The 19,983-nt window shown below is 51.1% G+C and overlaps 1 protein-coding gene across 1 annotated transcript; it reads right to left on the bottom strand.

Moving 5' to 3' along the window:
* Positions 1-2,729: 2,729 nt before the first annotated feature.
* map6a (microtubule-associated protein 6a) lies at positions 2,730-18,695 on the bottom strand. Its single transcript, XM_086161032.1, has 5 exons — positions 17,756-18,695; positions 8,430-8,643; positions 8,049-8,266; positions 4,654-4,764; positions 2,730-3,171 (listed from the first exon to the last, which is right to left on the bottom strand). The coding sequence occupies exons 1-5, from the start codon at positions 18,403-18,405 to the stop codon at positions 3,030-3,032; spliced, it is 1,335 nt and encodes a 444-aa protein (XP_086017158.1). The 5' UTR covers positions 18,406-18,695; the 3' UTR covers positions 2,730-3,029.
* Between the last annotated feature and the right edge of the window lie 1,288 nt (positions 18,696-19,983).

Raw genomic sequence — 19,983 nt, forward strand, 5'->3', positions numbered from 1 at the left:
CTGGTTGGATCCCCGCCCTTCCAGGTTCTCCATGTCTGCGTGGGGTTCCTCAGGGTTCCTCGGGGTTCCTCGGGGTTCCTCCCACAGCCCAAACCCATGCAGGAGCTTCATGGAGACCGGACATTGTTCAGACATGTGAATGAGAGGGTGAATGATTGTTGTCTCCACATGATGCGTGAATGACAGGGTGAATGGTGGTACATCTTGTACATGGTTGAATGTCACGATGTGACATGTGAATGAAAGGGTGAATGTTGTCCTGATAGAAGTTGTGAATGAAAGGGTGACGTCTCTACAGGATGCATGAATGAAAGGGTGAATGTTGTCACTGTATGAATTGTGAAAGCATGAATGGTGGGACGTCTTTATGTGAATGAGTGAATGAATGGTCCTATGTGACATGTGAATGAAAGGGTGAATGTTATCCTGATAGAAGTTGTGAATGAAAGGGTGAATGATTTCGTCTCTAGATCAGCTTTATGACTATATGAATTTAAATGAAAGGGTGAATGTTGTCTCCATATGAATTGTTCGTCTTTATGAGACGTGAATGAAAGAGAGGATAGTTGTGTGTCACTGTGACATTTAAATGAAAGGGTGAATGTTGTCCTGATAGGAGTTGTGAATGAAAGGGTGAACAATTTAGTCTCTAGACGATGCATGAATGACAGGGTGAGTTGTTCAGCTTTATGACTATGAATTTAAAGGAAAGGGTGAATTTTGTCTCCATATGAATTGTTGCACGTCTTTATGAGACGTGAATGAAAGAGCGAATAGTTTTGTGTCACGGTGACATTTAAATGAAAGGGTGAATGGTTTCATGTGAATTGTGAATGAATGAGTGAATGATTGTTAGTCTTCACACAATGCATGAATGAAAGGATGAATGGTTGTACACCTTTATAAGACATGTGAATGAAAGGGTGAATGTTTGTCTACATGGTGCATGAATGGTTGAATGTCACTGTGACGTGAATGAAAGGGTGAATGTTGTTCGTTTCAATGGTTGGTCTCTACATGATGCATGAATGAGCAGGTGAATGGTTGAATGTCACTATATGACATTTGAGTGAACGGGTGAATGATGTCCTTATATGACTCGTGAATGAAAGGGTGAATGGTTATATTTAAGTGACATGTGAATGAAAGGGTGAATGTTGCCTCACTATAAGAGTGTATGTCACCATGAAAACGAATGAAAGGGTGAATCCTGGTGCTGAACTGTACGACATGTGAATGTTTGCATGCTTATATGCATCTCCTCCTCTGGTCCAATCACAGCATTAATGGGCTCCAGGATCATGTGACCTCCCAGTGTTTATTTACCCCCCAGGCCGCCTGGAGCTGGCGGCTCCTCGGGCTTCTCCAGCTCCTCCTCGCTCCGTTCAGCGCGCTGCTGGTGAATATTTCACGGAGGCGTCCGACCTACTGGACAGGAAGGAGCCGGTGCAGAGAAGCCACGCCCCTCCAGGAGGTACCGGATCCTCCGCCGCCGCGGGGCAACACGCTAACATGCATAATGCAACACCGCAGAATGTCCACGCACGGACCAAACTACAGATTTCCCGAAAACCCCAAAGACCAGAGCTGGTCCAGGAGAGACCTCTCTGCTCTTCACCCTGAACCTGGGAGGTCCACCACGTCTGAAGGAAAGGGTGAATGGTTGCGTGTCTCTACATGATGCGTGAACCTCTCGTCCAATCACAGCAGGGATCGTCTCCAGCCTATGAATGAATGAATGAACCTTCAGAAGCTGTCACCTGAAGCTCCAGCCTGGTGCCGCTCCTCCTCGGCTCCAGACGTCTCGGAGGAGCCGGCGCCTGGATCTCCTCCAGCTCCTCCTGAAGCTCCTTCCTAATTCAGATAAAAACCGGAGGAGATGGAAGATGAAGATGAAGGTGGCCATTCTGCGTCTGCAAAACCCGGAGCAGAAGGGCGACCTTTGTCTTCATCTTCCATCTCCTCAAATATCAGCAAACCAACCTCATCAACTTGGAATGGGTGAAGAAAAGTGTCAGTGGTGCTATGAGATGGAAGACCATCAGCCAGAAGGAAAGGAAAGGTGGAGGAGACGGTGGTGAGATGATCTACAAACACTGACAATGACCAAAAGACAGAAGGCAGAGCTGGAGGTGGCTGAGATGAAGATGTTGAGGTTCTCTTTGGGAGCGACCAGGATGGAGAGGATCAGGAATGAGTCCATCAGAGGGATGGTAGATGTTCTGGAGAGAAGGTCAGAGATGGTTGGGTCATGGACAGAGGAGGGAGAGTGAAGATATTGGTAGACAGGAAATCTAGAGGAAGACCAAAGAGAAGATTGATGGACGTAGTGAGAGAAGATATGAAGGTGGTTGGTGTGAGACCAGGATCCAGAGAACAGGGTTACATGGAGAAGGTTTTCACTTTTTTGAGCCGTGTATATACATTTATTATGATTTTTTATTTATTTATTTTTTCAATTAAATATTTTTTTAAAATAATATAAAATATATATTATTATTATTATTATATAATATTCATAATAATAATAATATTAAAAAATATTTTATTATTTAACGTTCACAATTTGATGCTGCCCCCCCCAATTGCCCCTCGGAGACAAAACCACTTTTTTTCCGATTCTGAAACCCGGTTACGACTGCGAACTATAACAGATCCTGAACCGTTTTTTATTTTTGTCTCCCGATCTCGAATCTCGCGTTCGCCATCGACAGGTCAAACTCAGACGGTTTGTGCTTTTCTTTTTTATTTCCACTCAAAGGCCCGGAGCGCCGTGCAGGCTGTCCTGTCATTGGTCCGTGGAGAAGCACTTGATGTCGCGGCGGCGTGGCTGCGTGGCGGGAGGGCGGGTCGTAGCACCTTCGTGGTAATGCCGAGGGGCAGGGCGGGGGGGGGGGTCGTGACCTCGTAGCCGGGGACTGTCTCAAACATGCGTCGTGTGTGTGTGTGTGTGTGTGTGTGTGGAAATGACTGTTTTCCAACGCTAGATATTTACAGAGGCGCGGCAGCTTCCGCCCACGCCGGCAGGATTAGTCGGTGTGGTTCCTCTCCAGGGCGAAGCGCACCACGCCGCCGCTCCGCCGCCGCTCGGCTCCGTCCAGCAGCGGCTCTCCTCCGGCGGCGCCACGGGGATGACGATGACCGGCTCGGAGAAACTCGTCCTGAGCGTCCCTAGGAGGCAGCACAGGGTTCAGGCGCCGGACACAAAGAGGAAACTCGCGGTGAGGTTCTTTTGGTTTCTTCTCCGGCGACGGGCAAAACTTAAAACATGGGGGTAAATAAGCCCGGGGGGGAGCATGCAGAGGGAACATCTCCGCCTTCACACTTACCTTACCTGGGACGGTAGGCCGCCTCGGGCTGCGCAAAGGCTACACCGGATCGCGGGTCCGACAGAAAACAGCGGCGGCATGCTGCAGAAGCTGACTGTAAAATGAGGGGGGGGGGGGGGGGGGGTGAGGGGGTGGTGATGGCTGGACCACCCCTGGGGGATCCTGAGAAGATAATCCGGGTATTCCTCAACCTTCGTTTTCCCTCGCGTTTGGACGCCGGAGACGTCGGGCATTTATGCCAAACTCGTTTTCAGCGTCGGCGTGATGGTCGCTCTCAAAGGGCCACGAGGAACGCTAACAGGATAATAGTTATGTAACATAACTGTAACTGCTTCTTAATGTTCAATAACGTGTTCAAATCCAAAATGTTACTTAAGCTTTGGCAGAAAATGATGTTTCCTAGTTGCTCTGTTATAAGCAAGCTTTCACCGCTGCAGTGTTTTTGGACTTTTGTGAACACATTCTGCTGCCGTATCGGCTTTTAATTCTTGGACAATTTGTTGTTTTTGTAGAAAGCTAACTTTAGCATACTTAGCTCCACGTTCGGTGTCAAAATGCCGACGTAGATTGTTCTCTTTGACAACCGACGCTGCCTCATAACACAAAAGACATACCGCGTTTTCTCCTTGAAGCGCAAACATGTTTTCCCATCTTTCTTGAAACAGCCTTCCATCTGCAGTGACTTTTCTCTCCCTGGACATTTAGGGATCATTTGTATTTCTAAATTCCACTTGTTGAAATGGCACTGATGTGGATTCACAGCGATCTAACGGCGGAATGCCGTCACTTGGCAGGTAACATGATCGGCATGACTTGTGCGAAATGTAGTTTATGGTCAATGCACGTGTTTGACATATTTATTTGAAGACCTTTTGAGACGTTCCACATTGAGTTTGACATGCGATTTATGCAAAATGCCATTCATGGCGAAGGTGTTTGTTACAATGTTGTCATGGAAACATGGACACGAGCGAGTCCACCGCTGTTCTCTGATTGGTCCCGTCGCAGATCAAGACTTATCTCAGCTTGTGGCTTGTGCGGGGCGACGCCGACCTTCCGGGGCGACGCAAACGCAAGGGAAAACAGCGCCGGGGTTGAAAAATACCGGAGTTATCGTTCGTGAAAAGGCGTTTTAGGTGCGGGCGGGCGGACGGCGCCCCCTAGTCCATATGGAAGAGAAAGACGGAGGCGCTACGGCTCGCCGAGCGGCGGTTGAGTAGAAATAAAAAGAAAAGGGTGCTGCGGTAAAAGTAAAGAAACCCCATGAGCATGTATGAGCGGGGATGGGCGGCGTTGGCGGTCTGTCCGCGACTCCGGACTTTACCTGGGATCGGGTAGCGCGCAGCCCCACAGGTGTTGCTTTAGCGTCTGCACCCAGCCAATGTCTCGGATTGGCTGGCAGAGCTGCACGTAGTGGTGCTGTTTTAGCGCGACCCTTCAAATGAATCAGAATGTCAGTGGTTAGCACGCCGCCGACGACGGGAAACAGCATCAGCCTCAGAACAGCCACCACACCGGGCGCGTGACGGCCGGAGAACGTTAGCGGCGTTTCCCCGTTCTGGCGTGAGTTCCTCTCCGCCCGCGCGGCGCTCCGAAAGTCACATTCTCGGAATATATTGGGAGAAGCACGATGCCGGAAAAGAACGACAATATATTCGCCAGTCGGGGCAGGGCAGCATGCGGCGCCGGCGGCGGCGGGAGGAAGTGGGAGCTCAGGCCAGAACGCCGCGCCGTCTTGGAAAGGCGTGGAAAGCCGGGAGAGGACGTTCTCTTCCATGTGGATTTTTAAAACGGGGAAGACGAAGCACGGGGGGGCAACCGCTAATCTTCTTGACGGAAAGAATCCAGAATCCATTTCTTTCTTTTCTTGCATTTATTAGTAATGTTTCATCAAATAGGAGCAAGCAGATAGAAACACAAGCACAACGATTATTTTTTTGCCCAACACATACTTTCTATCCTTATTAGCCTGAAAGTCACAAAGATAGCACCGGGTGTGTGGCGTGCTAAGCACTGTTTTACATTTACTGCCCTTAAACCCCCCCCCCTCCCTCGGGTTACATGCCGAAGCATCCCCCAACCAAAGGCTGCAAAATGCTAATTAGCCCAGTATTAACTTGCCGCAGACCAGCAGGCGTTGGTCGAAGCCGTCGTTACCGAGGGCTCGCTAGTTGCGGGTCGTAATTCGTAAACGAGCAATGCTAGTGGCGCGGCTCCCGAACCTCCGGCCCGCGGGTCTGCAGCAACCTGATACGGGAGGAGCCCGGCGCCACGGCGAGCGGCGGCGATGACGGTCGCCGTCTCGGAGACAGCGCAGTCATCCGCTCAGAATGGAGGGGAGGTTGCCAAGCAGCAGAACAGTGAGTTGTGTGTGTGTGTGTGTGTGTGTTTGGCTGTAGCGCATTGATACACCGACCAATGGCGTAACAGTACAGTGCGTTTCTAATCCACAAAGCGAAGCCTGAAAAATGGCGCTTCTGTGTGTGTGTGTGTGTGTGTGTGTAGGCTGGTAATGCAGCTGACTCTCATCCTAAGCCCTGCTATGCTATATATAACCAAATGGAAGCTATATACACGGGTGAGGTTATAACTAGAGAAGATATAAACACTTACAGTACAACTTACTTCACGTTCCCTTTTTCCTGCAAAAACCCTTCACTGAGAAAACTTGGACCAGAGGCGAAGCCGCTTCGTTTCCCTGGAAACCTCTCACACATCAAGATGGCTCCTCCGTGTCCGAATCACCAAAGCAACATTCGGCAGCTCTTTCCCGCCGTCACGTGACTCACGTTTTATAAATGCTCGGCATCGGGACCGAGCTACCGGTCCGTTTGTGCTAGTTTGCTATCGGCTAATAACAGCTTGAAATCCAGTGGGGTCGGACGTGAGGGGTAGCCGGTAGCTAACGGTGGCAGCTAATGTCGCACTTCTGACCGCGACCCTTTGGCGCCGTGTCATGTTTTCCATAAGTGTTAGCAGGCGTAGCTAGCTGGGGTGTTTTGGTGTGAACACACGTGGGCTAAACCCATTCACAAAGGCAGAGATTTTCTGCTTCAGTTCTTATTAGATTGTTAGCAAGCACGGCTAATGCTTTTAGCACAAGCTCATTTGGACTTGGGCTAATGTAATTAGAACAGGCTAACTTGGAATCCCCCTCAGGACTGCGCCGGCCCTATACTTATTTCAGTATTAGCGAAATGACAGATTGATAGCTAATCTTGCTAGCGGTGGGAAACGGTTTAAAGCCTCGTCCGTGGCGGGGAAAGAGCATTAAAATAAATCAACCGGACCCGCATGCTGGCACGTCCGCCTAACCCTGACGAGATAACCTCCAAGCTGAGGACAAAACAAGTACAAGTTCATAAACAAAGAAACAAAAAGTCCCATAATCAAGAACAGAAGCAGCTATCGTCGTCCCTGCCCTCGTTGTGTGAGAGGTATTAGCAGCTTATTCCTAAAACCTTCTTTATCATCGTCGCCGCTCAACTGAACGAACCGTACTTTACCGTGAATCGCCCGTCGGCCTCCCGTTTAAAGGTGATGGCGAAAAAGTGCTGTTAATCGGCGCAAAACAAACTTGAGTCCCCCGACGCCCCCTGACGAGAGGAACAACCCGAAACGGACACGCGTGTTGCATAATGACGGTACTTCAGCGAAGGACGGCGGCCACGCCGTTCGACCGCGTACGAGGTGATTACGTTGAGTTATGGCTAGCGAGAGCGGCGTGCCGCGAGCTTGGCAGGATATAAACGCTCTCTTGTCCAGCAATGGAGGAAAAAAAAAATCTTGGCGAGCGTAGTTGCCCGATTTGTAGTCAAACAAATCTAATTACGCTCGGTATCAAACAACTAATTAAAAGATACCACCTCGGGGGACATCGACTCGTTTTAAGAACCACCAGTTAATGACGTTTTCATTATTCGGCGGATTATGCCGCTCGTCGTGAGCCAAGAAATGAGAAGCATATACTGTTTGAAGAGGTTATTTTGCTTCTGAAACTCAAAACCGCCGCGATGCTAAAATGTCATCCGGACGGCGGGAGCTAATTGCAAGGGAATACTCCGCTCTGCGTGCGAACGGCGCCGGATGCATAATGAGTTTACAGTGACCCGGATTGTTCCTCGGCGACGGCACGTGGGGGGATGAGACGAGCGAAAATGCGTCTGAGTGAATCAGTCAGGGTCTGAGCGGCGGGGAGGGGGAAGACGACGGTTTTGACGTTTGCGAGCGCTACGGCGGAAGGGTTCGGGAGATCCGAGGAGCCGACGCCACGGTATGCTCCGGTATCAACACCCGCCCTCGGTAAAGTCGATGAAACGATCTGCTCGGCCCTTCGGGGGCAACCTTTCGGGGTCGCCCCATTGGCTAGTCAGGCGCGCCGTAGCCATGGCAACCTGGAGATGGAGGCAAGAAGAGTGGGGGCGGCATCAAATGGCGGAGGAGGAGGAGGAGGACGCTCACGCCCACTGGTTTCTATGGCAACTGAAAAAAACACCAGGCGACGGGTTGGGGGGTACGTCGCCCAGTTCTGTTATGACTGATGGTGGGAGGGGAAAAAGAGGAAGGAGCTAGCAGAGGAAGGAGGCGAAAGAGAGAAGGTGACAATTCTGAAGGGATTTTGCAGCCTCTGAGTTGCCCCCCCACCCCCACCCACCCCCTCCCGACCCCAAAGGAAAAAAAAAATGAAATGAAAGGAGAAGTAGTGCTAAATGAGTTTACTCTTTCGCCTCAGCCAGTTTGTTGTTCATCTCTTTACTTTTCTCCTTGTCCCCGGCCGCCTGCCGGCTCACGGGCTGGTTCTCCGAAGTCGTCTTCTTGGAGCCCCTGGCGGCGCCGCTCTGCTTATCTTTGGCTTTCCTCGCCGGCTTTCCCTGGCCCGCTGCGGCGGCACCTCCAGACTTTTTGGTCTTAGAGCGAGGGACACTATACCTGTCAACCTAAGGACGTCGGACACGGGAGATGAGATTGTGGCCTCGGTCGCGGCCGTTTACTTCTGCGACTGTGCCGTGCAACGACACAAGCTCGGCAGTTATTTCACAACAACAGGATGATGAGTACGTGCGCGCCTCCCTCCCTGGACCCGCCGACCGCGAGGCTCACCTGTTTGCCGGGCTCGATGTACGGCTCGCTGTACAAGCTGCGTATTCGCCTCCTCTCCAGGGCCTTGTTGTCGGCCGGCTGCAGCGGCGCTTGCGCCTTGAAGGTTGCGCTGTAGCTGGTCTCCAGGCTGGTCTTCTCGTCCGGCGGGAGGTACTGGGACTTGGCCCGGATCATCTTCGCCGGCCTCACGTCTCTGTAGGCCTTGAATTCCGTCCTGCGAGACAAACACAGGACCTCACTGAGGCGCAGTGGCTGGTAGCGAGGCGTCATCAGCGAGGGTGACCGCCATGACGTTTCGGCACCGACGCCGGCTCTGAGAAGTTCGAGGTCACGGCAAGTCGTCACGGACCGGCACGAGAACGTCGCCGAAGCCGAGGCGCTGACTGGCGGCCATCTTTTGAGAGAAGGGTTGAGGCCAGTGGTGCAAAGTCAGAGTGGAGCAGTCGGAGGGGAGGAGGTCTGCACCGCAGCCTGACGGTGCGATAAACCCTCCGCCTGCACTCGCAGATCTATGAATAACTCACCCCAGAGGACGAGCACATTCGCACAGATGCCAGGTACGCATCGTCGCGGTTTACCGGAATGCGTCACCGCTTCCCCCGGAGATACGTCCGCCCCTCCGCTGACAGCAAGGCGCCGTATGTTACACCCACACCGACTGTACATGTGCCCGACTGACCCGGTGACGCAACGGCACAGATGAAGGGAAGACATGCAAACCGGTGCTTGTAGAACTACGACGGCGCTAGCTCTGCTAACAGGAGCTTCTTTCTCAAGGTCGGCTTTCTGGCCACGCAGCCGCTTCCAACGGGAGGATGAAGGGATTTCAGGCGCAGTTTTGTTTGCGCTGCAGAACTCCGTAATGAGACGCTGCGACCTCTTTATCAATTCTGCAGTCGTAGCATTGCACGCTATCGTAAACATACAGTCGAGTTTGTTGAACTAAAAGTGCGTCCCCCCCTTTTTTCGGAAAAGCCCAGAGACTCCCTGGGCTTGGCCTCCTTCGCGCAACGCGCTGGTGTCCTCCTCCTCCTCCTCCTCCTCCTCCTCCTCCTCCTCCTCCTCCTGCAGCAGCTGCTCGCAGAGGAGAAAGGAAGCCGGCCAGGCGACACCCTTCACCCGTCCCCTGTGGCTCCGCCGAGTCCTAAGCACATAACAAGCCGTCACGCAACCCCCCCCCACCCCACCCTTTGTCCTGCCCGCCTCTCAAGGAAACACTAAGTGCAGACAGAGGAGGTGGGAGTGCTCCGAGCCGGGCCGAGCACGACGCCCGAGCCCGGGACAGTAAACATTCATCCCACAGTGACCGCATCCGCCGCAGTAGCATTGCACGCTACCAGAAGCAGTGGGAGCCGAGACACTGAAATGTAGGAAAGAAAAAACAACCAAATATCGACGCTTAAACCAAAACCGAGGCGTCGACCGATCGTGATGACCTTCAGAGACTAGCAGGGATGAGGAGGAGCCACTTAGTGACCAAGCTGGAGCTGCAGGAGAGCTCGCTGTTTTTTCTGAAAATACCTGACGGGACGGGAAACGTGCGCGACGGCTGTTGTGCAGATGTGATGTGAAAGATTTAGAAGCTCAATTGTTCATTCATTATCTAAATCGCTTCACTGCCATCCGGGTCATGGAGGCATCCATCCATTCACCCTCTCATTCGCCGCCGCCGCCCCACAGGTCGAGAAAGAGGTGTCGGAAAAGTGGTCGGTTACGTAACAGTGGACAAAGTCCAACCCCGACGTCTGACCGAGGCGCGTTACACAAGAACGTCCACGGCCGGGGCTGTACAAGGAGAGTAAGGGAGCGTGCATGTGCGTGAGCGTGCACGTGCGGCTGCAGAAAGAGACAGATTGTGGGTGCGGACGGGGAAGAGTGGGGGTCGCAGTCAGAAACACATAGCCGCTATTCATGGATTATTATCGTGTAACAACAACAGTGTTATGTCCGCTCGCAGGCAGACGGCACGCACTTGCCGCCGCCACTCGTGGCGTGGAAGCGTCATCCCCGACCAGGGTTTTGTGCAGAATGACGCGACGGTAGGTGGTGCATTATTGATGGCGCCGGCAAAAAACCCACACCGCCGTTTCATCCACAGCCTCAACACAAATGGATTACATATACCGTATTTTCACGACTATAAGGCGCACATAAAAGTCTTAGATTTGCTTCAAAATGTGCAGCGCGCCCTGTGTGTGTGGTTGTTGTAAGGCGGACGTAGTAGAGAACACCATGAGAACGTTAAAGGGGGGAAGTGTGGGAGTTGATTGTATATAGAAGAACAGGTTTGTGAATTATGCAGAATATTGTTGTTTTAACAACCCTGAAAACATCGCCGACAAACACATCCATCCCAGCCACGTCAACAACATGGACGAGGTGCGGCTCACTTTCGACATCCCGGTGAGTCACTGTGCAGAAGAAGGGGGCCAGCACGGTAGCGATACGGAAAACGGGGTACAAAAGTCTTCTTGGAGACCACAGTTTCACTAAGAGTGGAAGGCAGCGCCGGGCGAGCTACGCCACAATTTGCGGATGGATCGTAGACGCTCGGGCTAACGTGTCCGCCGGCGCTGTTGTTCGAGCTTTCGCAAAAGCCGGCATCATTTCCGAAGAGCCGCGCGGCACGGAAAGCGACTCTGACAGTGAAGAAAGTGAACCTGGCATGTTGGATGGAGATTTAGCGCAGCTGTTGAAATCAGAAAGAGAGGATGTGGACTTCGATGGGTTTGATTGATGACGATTACCGGTAAAAAAATGTGAATACCAAACTCAGTTTAGCTCCCGCTCTGTTTTTAAATACGCACTTGTATGCTTGTGTGTGTGTGTTGTTGTAAGTAGAGGACACCATGAGAACGTTAAAGGGGGAAGTGTGGGCGTGGATTGTATATAAAACCCGCGCCTTATAATCAGGTGCGCCTTATAATCAGGTGCGCCTTATATGTGTGTTAAATACAATAATGACACACATAACTGAGACTGCGCCTTTTAGTGTGGTGCGCCTTATAGTCGTGAAATTACGGAACATATATAAAGGCCACCACACGGCGGGGAAAATATCAATTCTCCTTTTCTGTGTGGAGCCTCCGTGTTCTCCACGTCTGCGTGGGGTTCCTCAGGGTTCTCCGGGTTCCTCTCACAGTCCAAACGCATGCAGGAGGTTCCAGCGGAGACCCTACGTTAGCCAGATGCGTGAACGGTCGGATGTACCGTTAATAAGTTATTGGTCGGTGAACGTGCCCCTTGCCAAGCTGTGATTGGCTCCAGCAACGGACACTTTATTCATCAAATATTAATGGATGCACAAAATTGCAAAATCCATTATTTAGCATTTTTGCTTCTTCTGCCGCGCCGATGTGACGGTAATAGCATGCTAGTTACAATGTTATAACTCTTTCCAGGTTTTATTAATGTGTAATAAGCAGCTGTTTGGAGTTTGTGTTTCAAAGCGCAAACAGTGGCACCTTAAAATACCAATCACTTTATATATGATTTTTTTAAGACGCGCAGCACAATTGCGGCAAATATTGTCCTTGAAATACAAAAAAAATTCATGATACGCATACAAGCCCGTGAAAATGGAAATGCGAAATTGGCGCGGTACGCGGCTAGCGAGCTACCGCAACTCGAATACCCTTTGTCCAGCATCCCTCGGTCACTTGGTCTAGATAGTTGGTACGCATATCTCTCTAGTATAGCATCTTATTTATGTATTATTATTTATGCAAGCGTTGAACTCAGACAGAAGATGCTTTCTATGAAATTAATACCGAATTAATAGCGAAGCACAAACCTGGGGTACGTGTGATTGACATTGCACGTGAATAAAATAGCAATGCATACAAGGTACGTACCATCCTAAAGCAAAAGGAATCAATGAAGCCTTCCAAGGGCGTTCCTATTATGGCCGTTTATATTAAACGGGTAAAATTAATTTCAGATACGAAAAAATTCAGCATACGAACCCACTTCTGGAACAGATTAAATTCGTATCAAACGGTGATATTGTTGAGAAACATCTACGACTGAGCATCTGATTCCTGTCTTCCTGTTTCCTGCTCCAAAGTCGGCCTCGGGCAGTAGAAAGCACACCAGTAATAAAAATAGCTTATTTAGCGATGGACCGCGTCTACCGTCCTTATCTTCCTCCTCGGGGCCGCTGACAAACACTCCAAAGGTCACGGGCGAGCGTGAAAACAAAACCATTTCTGGATCCCGTAGACTCGTCCGTGTTGTTTCCAATGGAGCCAATTCTGTCTTTGCTAACCAGCTAGCACAAATAGCAACTATTAACAATAAAAATACAAAATCTTAAGACATAACTGCAGCATGTGATGTATGGGGTAGAAATATACCTGATGTAGATCACTAGTTTGTAGTTTACTCTTGTGCCACCGTCAGCGATGGCCGTGCTAATAGACGTGCTAATTGAAAAGCGCTAACCGAACAGTAGCCATTTTACCAGGAAGCAACGAGTCTTACTGACATCTTTCTCACTGGAGGAACTTCTTGCGGTTCCTCCAACCTTTTTCAGGAACTAGCTGGTATCTTGGCTCCTGGAAGCATCTTAGACCGCGGTTTCTTCTTGGGTTTCCATAGGAACTCATGGGTGCTTGGTGATTGGTGGAGCTCATAAGCTACACGCATTACCAGGTAGACTATGGAGCGCCAAATCTATGGCGGTCACCAGTTAGATGTTAGAAAGAAACGGAGTGTCCAAAAGAGCCGAGCTCTTCTGGCCTGCAATGCCTCAGACGGGTTTCCAGGGCTTGCAGAGGAACATCGACATGTTAGCCACAATAAGAAGGGAGATAGCTAATGGCTAACAGCTAACGGGGTTCTTTACAGGTCAAAGCCGTGCTGGGAGAAGCAAAAAACACTACCGGATGCTTCCACCTCCATGTTGTCCACATCATCTTCTTCTTTTTGAAGGTGGAACTCTACCATGGTCCCTCACTGCACATGGGAACGCAGAACTCGAAGGTTCCCCAGGAGGCGAGCGCTTCCTGGAATGAAATCCAGGAAGTAGATGAGACACTTCTTGGACCTTTTCAGGAAAAAACCCACCCCGACCTTCCTGGACGAAAAAGAAGATGCTCGCCCGATCGATGACCTGCACCTTTTTCGCTGCGGGTGCGAGCCGACGGCGAGATGAAGGCCGCGGTGTACGGTTGCCAAGGACAACCGGAGGAAGCGACAAGGTCGGAGGAGGACGAGGCGATCGGAGAAGATCTTCCGAGCGAAATGGAAAGATTCGATGACAGACGGCCCGAGAGGTACAGTGAAACCTCACTTTTCGCGGGAGTTACGTTCCAAAAAGTACAAAAGTGGACGGCCCCAATCGTGTCGTCGTCCATATTTTGCAGGGCTTTTGCAGCGTTGGTCGTAGCTGCAAGTTGTCTCTTCGGTTTCTTCCTCTTCTTGTCGCTTCTCTTCCTTCTCCTCGCTTGCATCATCTCGGCGAGGTCCTCGTCCGTCAACCGATCCGACCGGCGGTCTATTAAGCCGTCCATGTCTTCAGGACTCCAAGGATGCGTTCCAGCAGAGCTTGTATTTTATTTATTCTATAACATGAATTTTAGTATGATTTTACTATATTTTTTCCTGTTTTTTTCTTCTTAGGCTTAAATATGGCTATTTCATCAAGAAAAAAAAATCAAATACTGCAAAAAAAAGCTAAATAATGATAAATCACAAGAACTGAATTACAAAAAAGGGCGCAAAAGCTGATCCACTGTATGAATATTACACAGTAAAAACAGGCCTATTACATAGTAATAACAGGCCTATTACATAGTAATAACAGGCGTATTACATAGTAATAACAGGCCTATTACATAGTAATAACAGGCCTATTACATAGTAATAAACATGATGTTATTTGAGCTGAGAATAAATCACAGCTACTTATTTTTCCTCACTATTAGCTCTATTTCATAGAACCTCCTGTCCTTTGGAAGACGTCCGGCCCATTGAGTCACCCTGGCTGCAGGCTTTGCTCGTCCAGCTTTTGGTCTCCACCATGTGACGGAGATGATTCTGGACGTCTGACCCCGCGGCGGAAGGCGAGCCGAGAGCCGAGGCTTCGCGGCAACGGCTCAACGTCGGCGCCGACGGCGGCAGGAATTCCGGACACCATGAAGAACCAGGGTGGAGGTATGAAGGTTGGCCGCGGCAACACAGAATACATGTGGGTGAATGAGAGGAACCCGAGAGGAACCCGAGAGGAACCCGAGAGGAACCCGAGAGGAACGGTGGAGATGAAGAAGGAGGAGCACAGGGAGAAGAAAAGGAGGAACAAGCAGGTTGGAACGGACAGAAGTATGAAGGAAAGGTGGAGAAGATGGAGGTGAGAACAGCTATGGTGTTGGAGATACTGAGGAGAAGACAGGGATGAAGATATGGTGGTTCCTCTTTGGGAGGAAGGAGGATGGAGAGGATCAGGAAGGAGGCCATCAGGGGGACGGCACATGGTAGATGTTGTGGAGATGAAGTCACACGGAGATGTTTTGGACATGGAGGGATGGAGAAGATCTGGGTAGAAGGAGGACCAGAGAGGAGGTTTATGGATGGAGGGGAGGAAGACAGGAAGTTGGATGGTGTGAGAGGAAAGGGTGAGATGGAGGTAGATGATTGGCTGTGGGACATTCAGGACCAAAATCTCTTTAAATCTCCGTCTCAGGTCTGAAACTAAAGCCGTTAGATGTTCTCCTCCACGCCGACCTGCTCCTCCATGCGACTGCAATGAAACACAGGAGCTCAGCAGGCTTCATCTCCACCCTGGTCTGATAGCATACGAGTGCAGGCGGCTCTTGGGCCGGCTCTTCTCGGAGCGTTGGTGGAGGTCCTCCTCCTCCTCCTCCTCCTCCTCCTCCTCACAGCTTCCATCAGGTCTTCCAGCCTCCCATCCTCAGTGGACCCTGCAGACCCCCCGGATCCTCATTGGTCCAAGAAGCAGATCCAGCAGGAGGATTAGGTGTTTCCATGGGATCAAGAGGCGGAGCTACAGCAACTGTCCCGCCTCAGAAGGTCACATCCCCACCTCCAAAAGACTCCGCCTCCAACATTAGACTCCGCCTCTGACATAAGACCCCGCCTCCTCATCAGATCCTAGCTCCAACATACGGCTCCGCCTCCCCATCAGACTTCGCCTCCAACATAAGGCTCCGCCTCCCCATCAGACCCTGTCTCTGACATAAGGCTCCGCCTCCAACATGAGACCCCGCCTCCAACATCAGACCCCGCCTCCAACATAAGGCTTCGCCTACCCATCAGACCCCACCTCGAAAATAAGGCTCCGCCTCCACATCAGACTCCGCCTCCCCATCAGACCCTGCCTCTACCATAAGGCTCCGCCACCAACATAAGGCTCCACCTCCCCATCAGACCCCGCCTCCAACATAAGGCTCCGCCTCCTCATCAGACCCTGCCTCCAACATGAGACTCCGCCTTCCCATCACACTCCGCCTCCAACATCAGACCCCACCTCAAACATAAGGCCCCGCCTCCCCATTAGACCCCGCCTCCAACATAAGGCTCCGCCTCCCCATCAGACTCCCACAGCCCCTGATGATTGACAGCTGCTTAGCTTTGGATGCGACGTCAGCCGCTGCAGAACAGGCGACAGCAACGAGGTGGAGAATGAGCTTTTGTCTCCTCGGAGCCACGGGGATGACGAAGGATGACTCGTGATGGATGGAGATGGAGTTATTTAGTTTTAAACACACACACACACACACACACACACACACACACACACACACACACACACACACACACACACACAAATAATATTCAGTGAGTGCTTCTGAGTGCCAGAAGGTCCCCGGTTGGATTCTTGGATTCCCACAGGGTTGCTTTCTGTGTGGGGTCTCCATGTTCTCTCTGTGTGATGGATGGATGGACAGATGGATGGATGGATGGATGGATAGAAGGATGGATGGATGATGGATGGATGGATAGAAGGATGGATGGATGGATGGATGGATGGATGGATGGATAGAAGGATGGATGGATGGATGGATGGATGGATGGATGGATGGATGGATGGATAGAAGGATGGATGGATGGATGGATGGATGGATGGATGGATGGATGGCAAAGCAGGAAAATCTGATCAGCCCTTAAAGACAAAACAGCAGCTGTGATCCGACTCCAGGGAATGGGAAGGGTTTGCATTGAAATGGAACTTTAAAATTAGCACAGAGCTATTTTTAGCATGTGTGTGTGTGTGTGTGTGTGTGTGTGTGTGTGTGTGTGTGTGTGTGAGCCCATCGTCCACGTTATTAACCCACAGCTGACCCGCTTTGACTGGCAGAGCGAGGATGGACGAGCTGCTGCCATGTGGAGGGAGCGTGCCGGGGGCGTCACCGTGGCGACCACACACACTCACACACACACACTCACACACTCACACACACTCACACACACCTTACAGCTGTGCTGACACACCAACTGCATCCAAGCACTTGCAGCGTCAATCAAACAGACACTTACCTCCTCCGTGACACACTTTTAGGTATTAAAAGCGCAAACACCGGCTGGCGGCCTAAACAAACCTCCACGGGACCTGACAGCCACCTGCCCGACACACACACACACACACACACACACACACACACACACACACACACACACACACACACACATGTCATATGCTTGACTTGATGCTCATCCATGCAAACGCTTTCCATCATCATCCCCGCTAAAAATTGCATAACAGGGCAGAGATTATCCCGCTCTGGCAAAGATGCCACCTTGACCTCCACGATGGCCGCCGCAGGAAAAACACTCGCCTGTTTTCCCGCACGTTTGCGTGAAAAGGGTAACAACCCAATAAGTGACCTCTAATTTCAGAAGATCCATCACGGATCATCCATCCTGCAGCAGGGGATCACATGACCACGGCCCAGGGAGGAGGAGCAGGTCCAAAACTGCATCTCCAGGGATTTGTGGACCAGAAGAAACAGTAAACATGATGAGTGTGTGTGTGTGTGTGTGTGTGTGTGCCCTTACAATCATTGATGGAGTGATGAGAAACATCCTTTAAGGTTCTGGAGGCTCAACGTTCTCCAGCTTTACACCTTTTGAGCTTATATTTGTACAGGAAGTGATGCCCATATAAGGTATTGAACATGACAGCAGGGGTGCTATCTGCAATTAGCATGAGTTAGCATACAGGGTGGAGGATTTCAAATGTGTGTGTCATTTTGGCTCCAACCTCCACACACACACACACACACACACACACACACACACACACACACACACACATATAATGACCTTTGACCTCCTTCCCCGCCATGACATGCACTTTCGGGACTCACTTGTAGGAGCTTCCGCCGGAAATCTCCTCCTTGATCTGGCGGTTGAGGGCGTCGGCGGCGGCCCGCCCCCGGCCGTCGGCGTCCGCCGCCGCCGCCGCCGCGGCCCGCCTCTTCTTCCCGTCACCGCCCTGCAGCAGCTCCTTCTCCTGCACCTTGTCGGCGACGGCGCTCTTCTCCGCGCCGCCGTCCGTTTCCGCTTCCGGTTTGGCGGCCGTCCGGGGTATCCACGGGTGGTCGTGCTTCCGGGGCAGCGGCCAGGCCCGGAAGTCCTTCTGGTACTGCGTCTGGCTGCTGAAGGGCGCTTCCGGTCCGTGGTACTCGTGCTTGGGCTTGCAGCTGGGCTCCGGACGCACGTTCCAGCGCCGGAAGTCCTCGCGCGTCACCGAGCTGCACACGCGCTCCTCGGACGCGCAGCGGCGCGGCGGCCCGCGCGCCTGCCGCGAGGCGTTGCGGGGCGGCTGCGTTTCTATGGCGACGCGGGGCGGCTGCGGCTGCGGTTGCGGCGGCTGCGGGGGCTGCGGCTGCACGCGGTGCACGTCGGGCGCGTCCGCGTGTCGCGTGAGCACGAGCGGGACCGCGATGTCCGCCTTGTCCAGCTGGTTCCAGAAGCGCGCCATGCAGCACGCGCGGCTGATGCAGGGCCACGCCATGCTCGCGCGGGATCCGACGTGCGCGGACGTGGGGGAAAATCGGTGTTCCGCGGATGCGGGGACGCGCGCCGTGGGTACCGTGGGAGCGGGGCGTCAGGCGTGGACGCGCAGCGGCGCCATGGCGGTGCGGCAGTCGGGGCTTCGGTGGGGCTGCGGAGCCGCGAGCTCCGTCTCCGGTGTGTTTCGCTCCGCGCCGCCCCGACAGCATCAGCGCGCGGCCGCCCCGCCCCTCCCGCGTGCGTCCCGGAGACACCGGGAGAGCGCGAGCCGTGCGGCAGGCGAGTCATTGTGCGCGTCACGTGACTTCCGGTACTACGACGAGAACAACAATAACAACCCCAGCGAACCCGAGGATGACATTTCGCGTACTTGGACTGATTATTTGTCCGTTTTTCTTTGTTTGTTTCACCTCGAGTTGATATGTTTGTTTCTTTTTTCCGTTCTTTATGTGTGTGTGTGTGTGTGCATTCACCCTCTTATATAGAGATAGAAAAACATTCACCATCTTATATAGAGATATACAAACACTCACCCTCTTATGTAGAGATATGTAAATATTCATCCTCTAATATAGAGATATACGAGCATTTACCCTGTCATTCACACATTATATGCAGATATCGAATTATTCGCCCTCTTATATAGAGATATACAAACATTCACCCTCTCATTCACAAGTTATATAGAGATATTTAAAGATTTACCCTTTCATTCACACATTATATAGAAATATACAAACATTTGCCCTCTTATATAGAGATATACATTCACCCTCTCATTTATATGTTATATAGACAAACGCATTCATTCCTATATCATGCATATAGATATTCAAAAAATCACCATCTCATTCACACATACATGGAGACATTTAACCATTTACCTTTTCATTTACATGTCATATAGATATAAACACATCCATTCTTTCATTCAGGCACCATGTAGATATACAAAGATGATAGAGATATGCAACTTTCACCATCTCATTTATGCATTATATGGAGACATTTAACCTTTTCATATACAAACATAGGCACAAAAATATTCACCTTCTCATTTTCATGTAATATAGATAGATTCATTCATGCACCAGATAGATATACGAACATGCACCCCCTCATTCACATGACATACAGACATAAACCCATTAATTCTTTTATTCATATAGATATACAATGAAATTCACCCTCTCATATGCACATACATGAAGACATTTAACCATCACAGCTCCAGCTGCTTATTTCTTCTTGGCATTGAATGATGTCAGGTTTACTGGGGCTTCCACCCTGGAGGAGAAGCTTCGTCCTTCACGTCCGTCACTGATGGACAAACAAAGCAGCCAGAGGTCTTTTAGTGCTTCACACACTGGGTGGGATTCTTCTCGCGTCAATACTCCATGAATAATCCATGGGAATCCAAGGAGACGTCGGAGAGGAGCTTCAGACGTTCCTCTGAAGGAACCCCACGAGGCCGAGAGGAGATGAGGAGCTCACCGGGAGCCTCGCTTTTGCTTTGCTTCGTTTTAGCATCCAGATGTTTCAATCAGAACTTTTTTTCACATTGTGTCTTCTCGCTCTT

The sequence above is a fragment of the Fistularia commersonii genome, chromosome 15, assembly GCF_037954325.1.
Source record: "Fistularia commersonii isolate RoL2024-O1a breed Wild chromosome 15, RoL_Fcom_v1.0, whole genome shotgun sequence".
Taxonomy (NCBI): domain Eukaryota; kingdom Metazoa; phylum Chordata; class Actinopteri; order Syngnathiformes; family Fistulariidae; genus Fistularia; species Fistularia commersonii.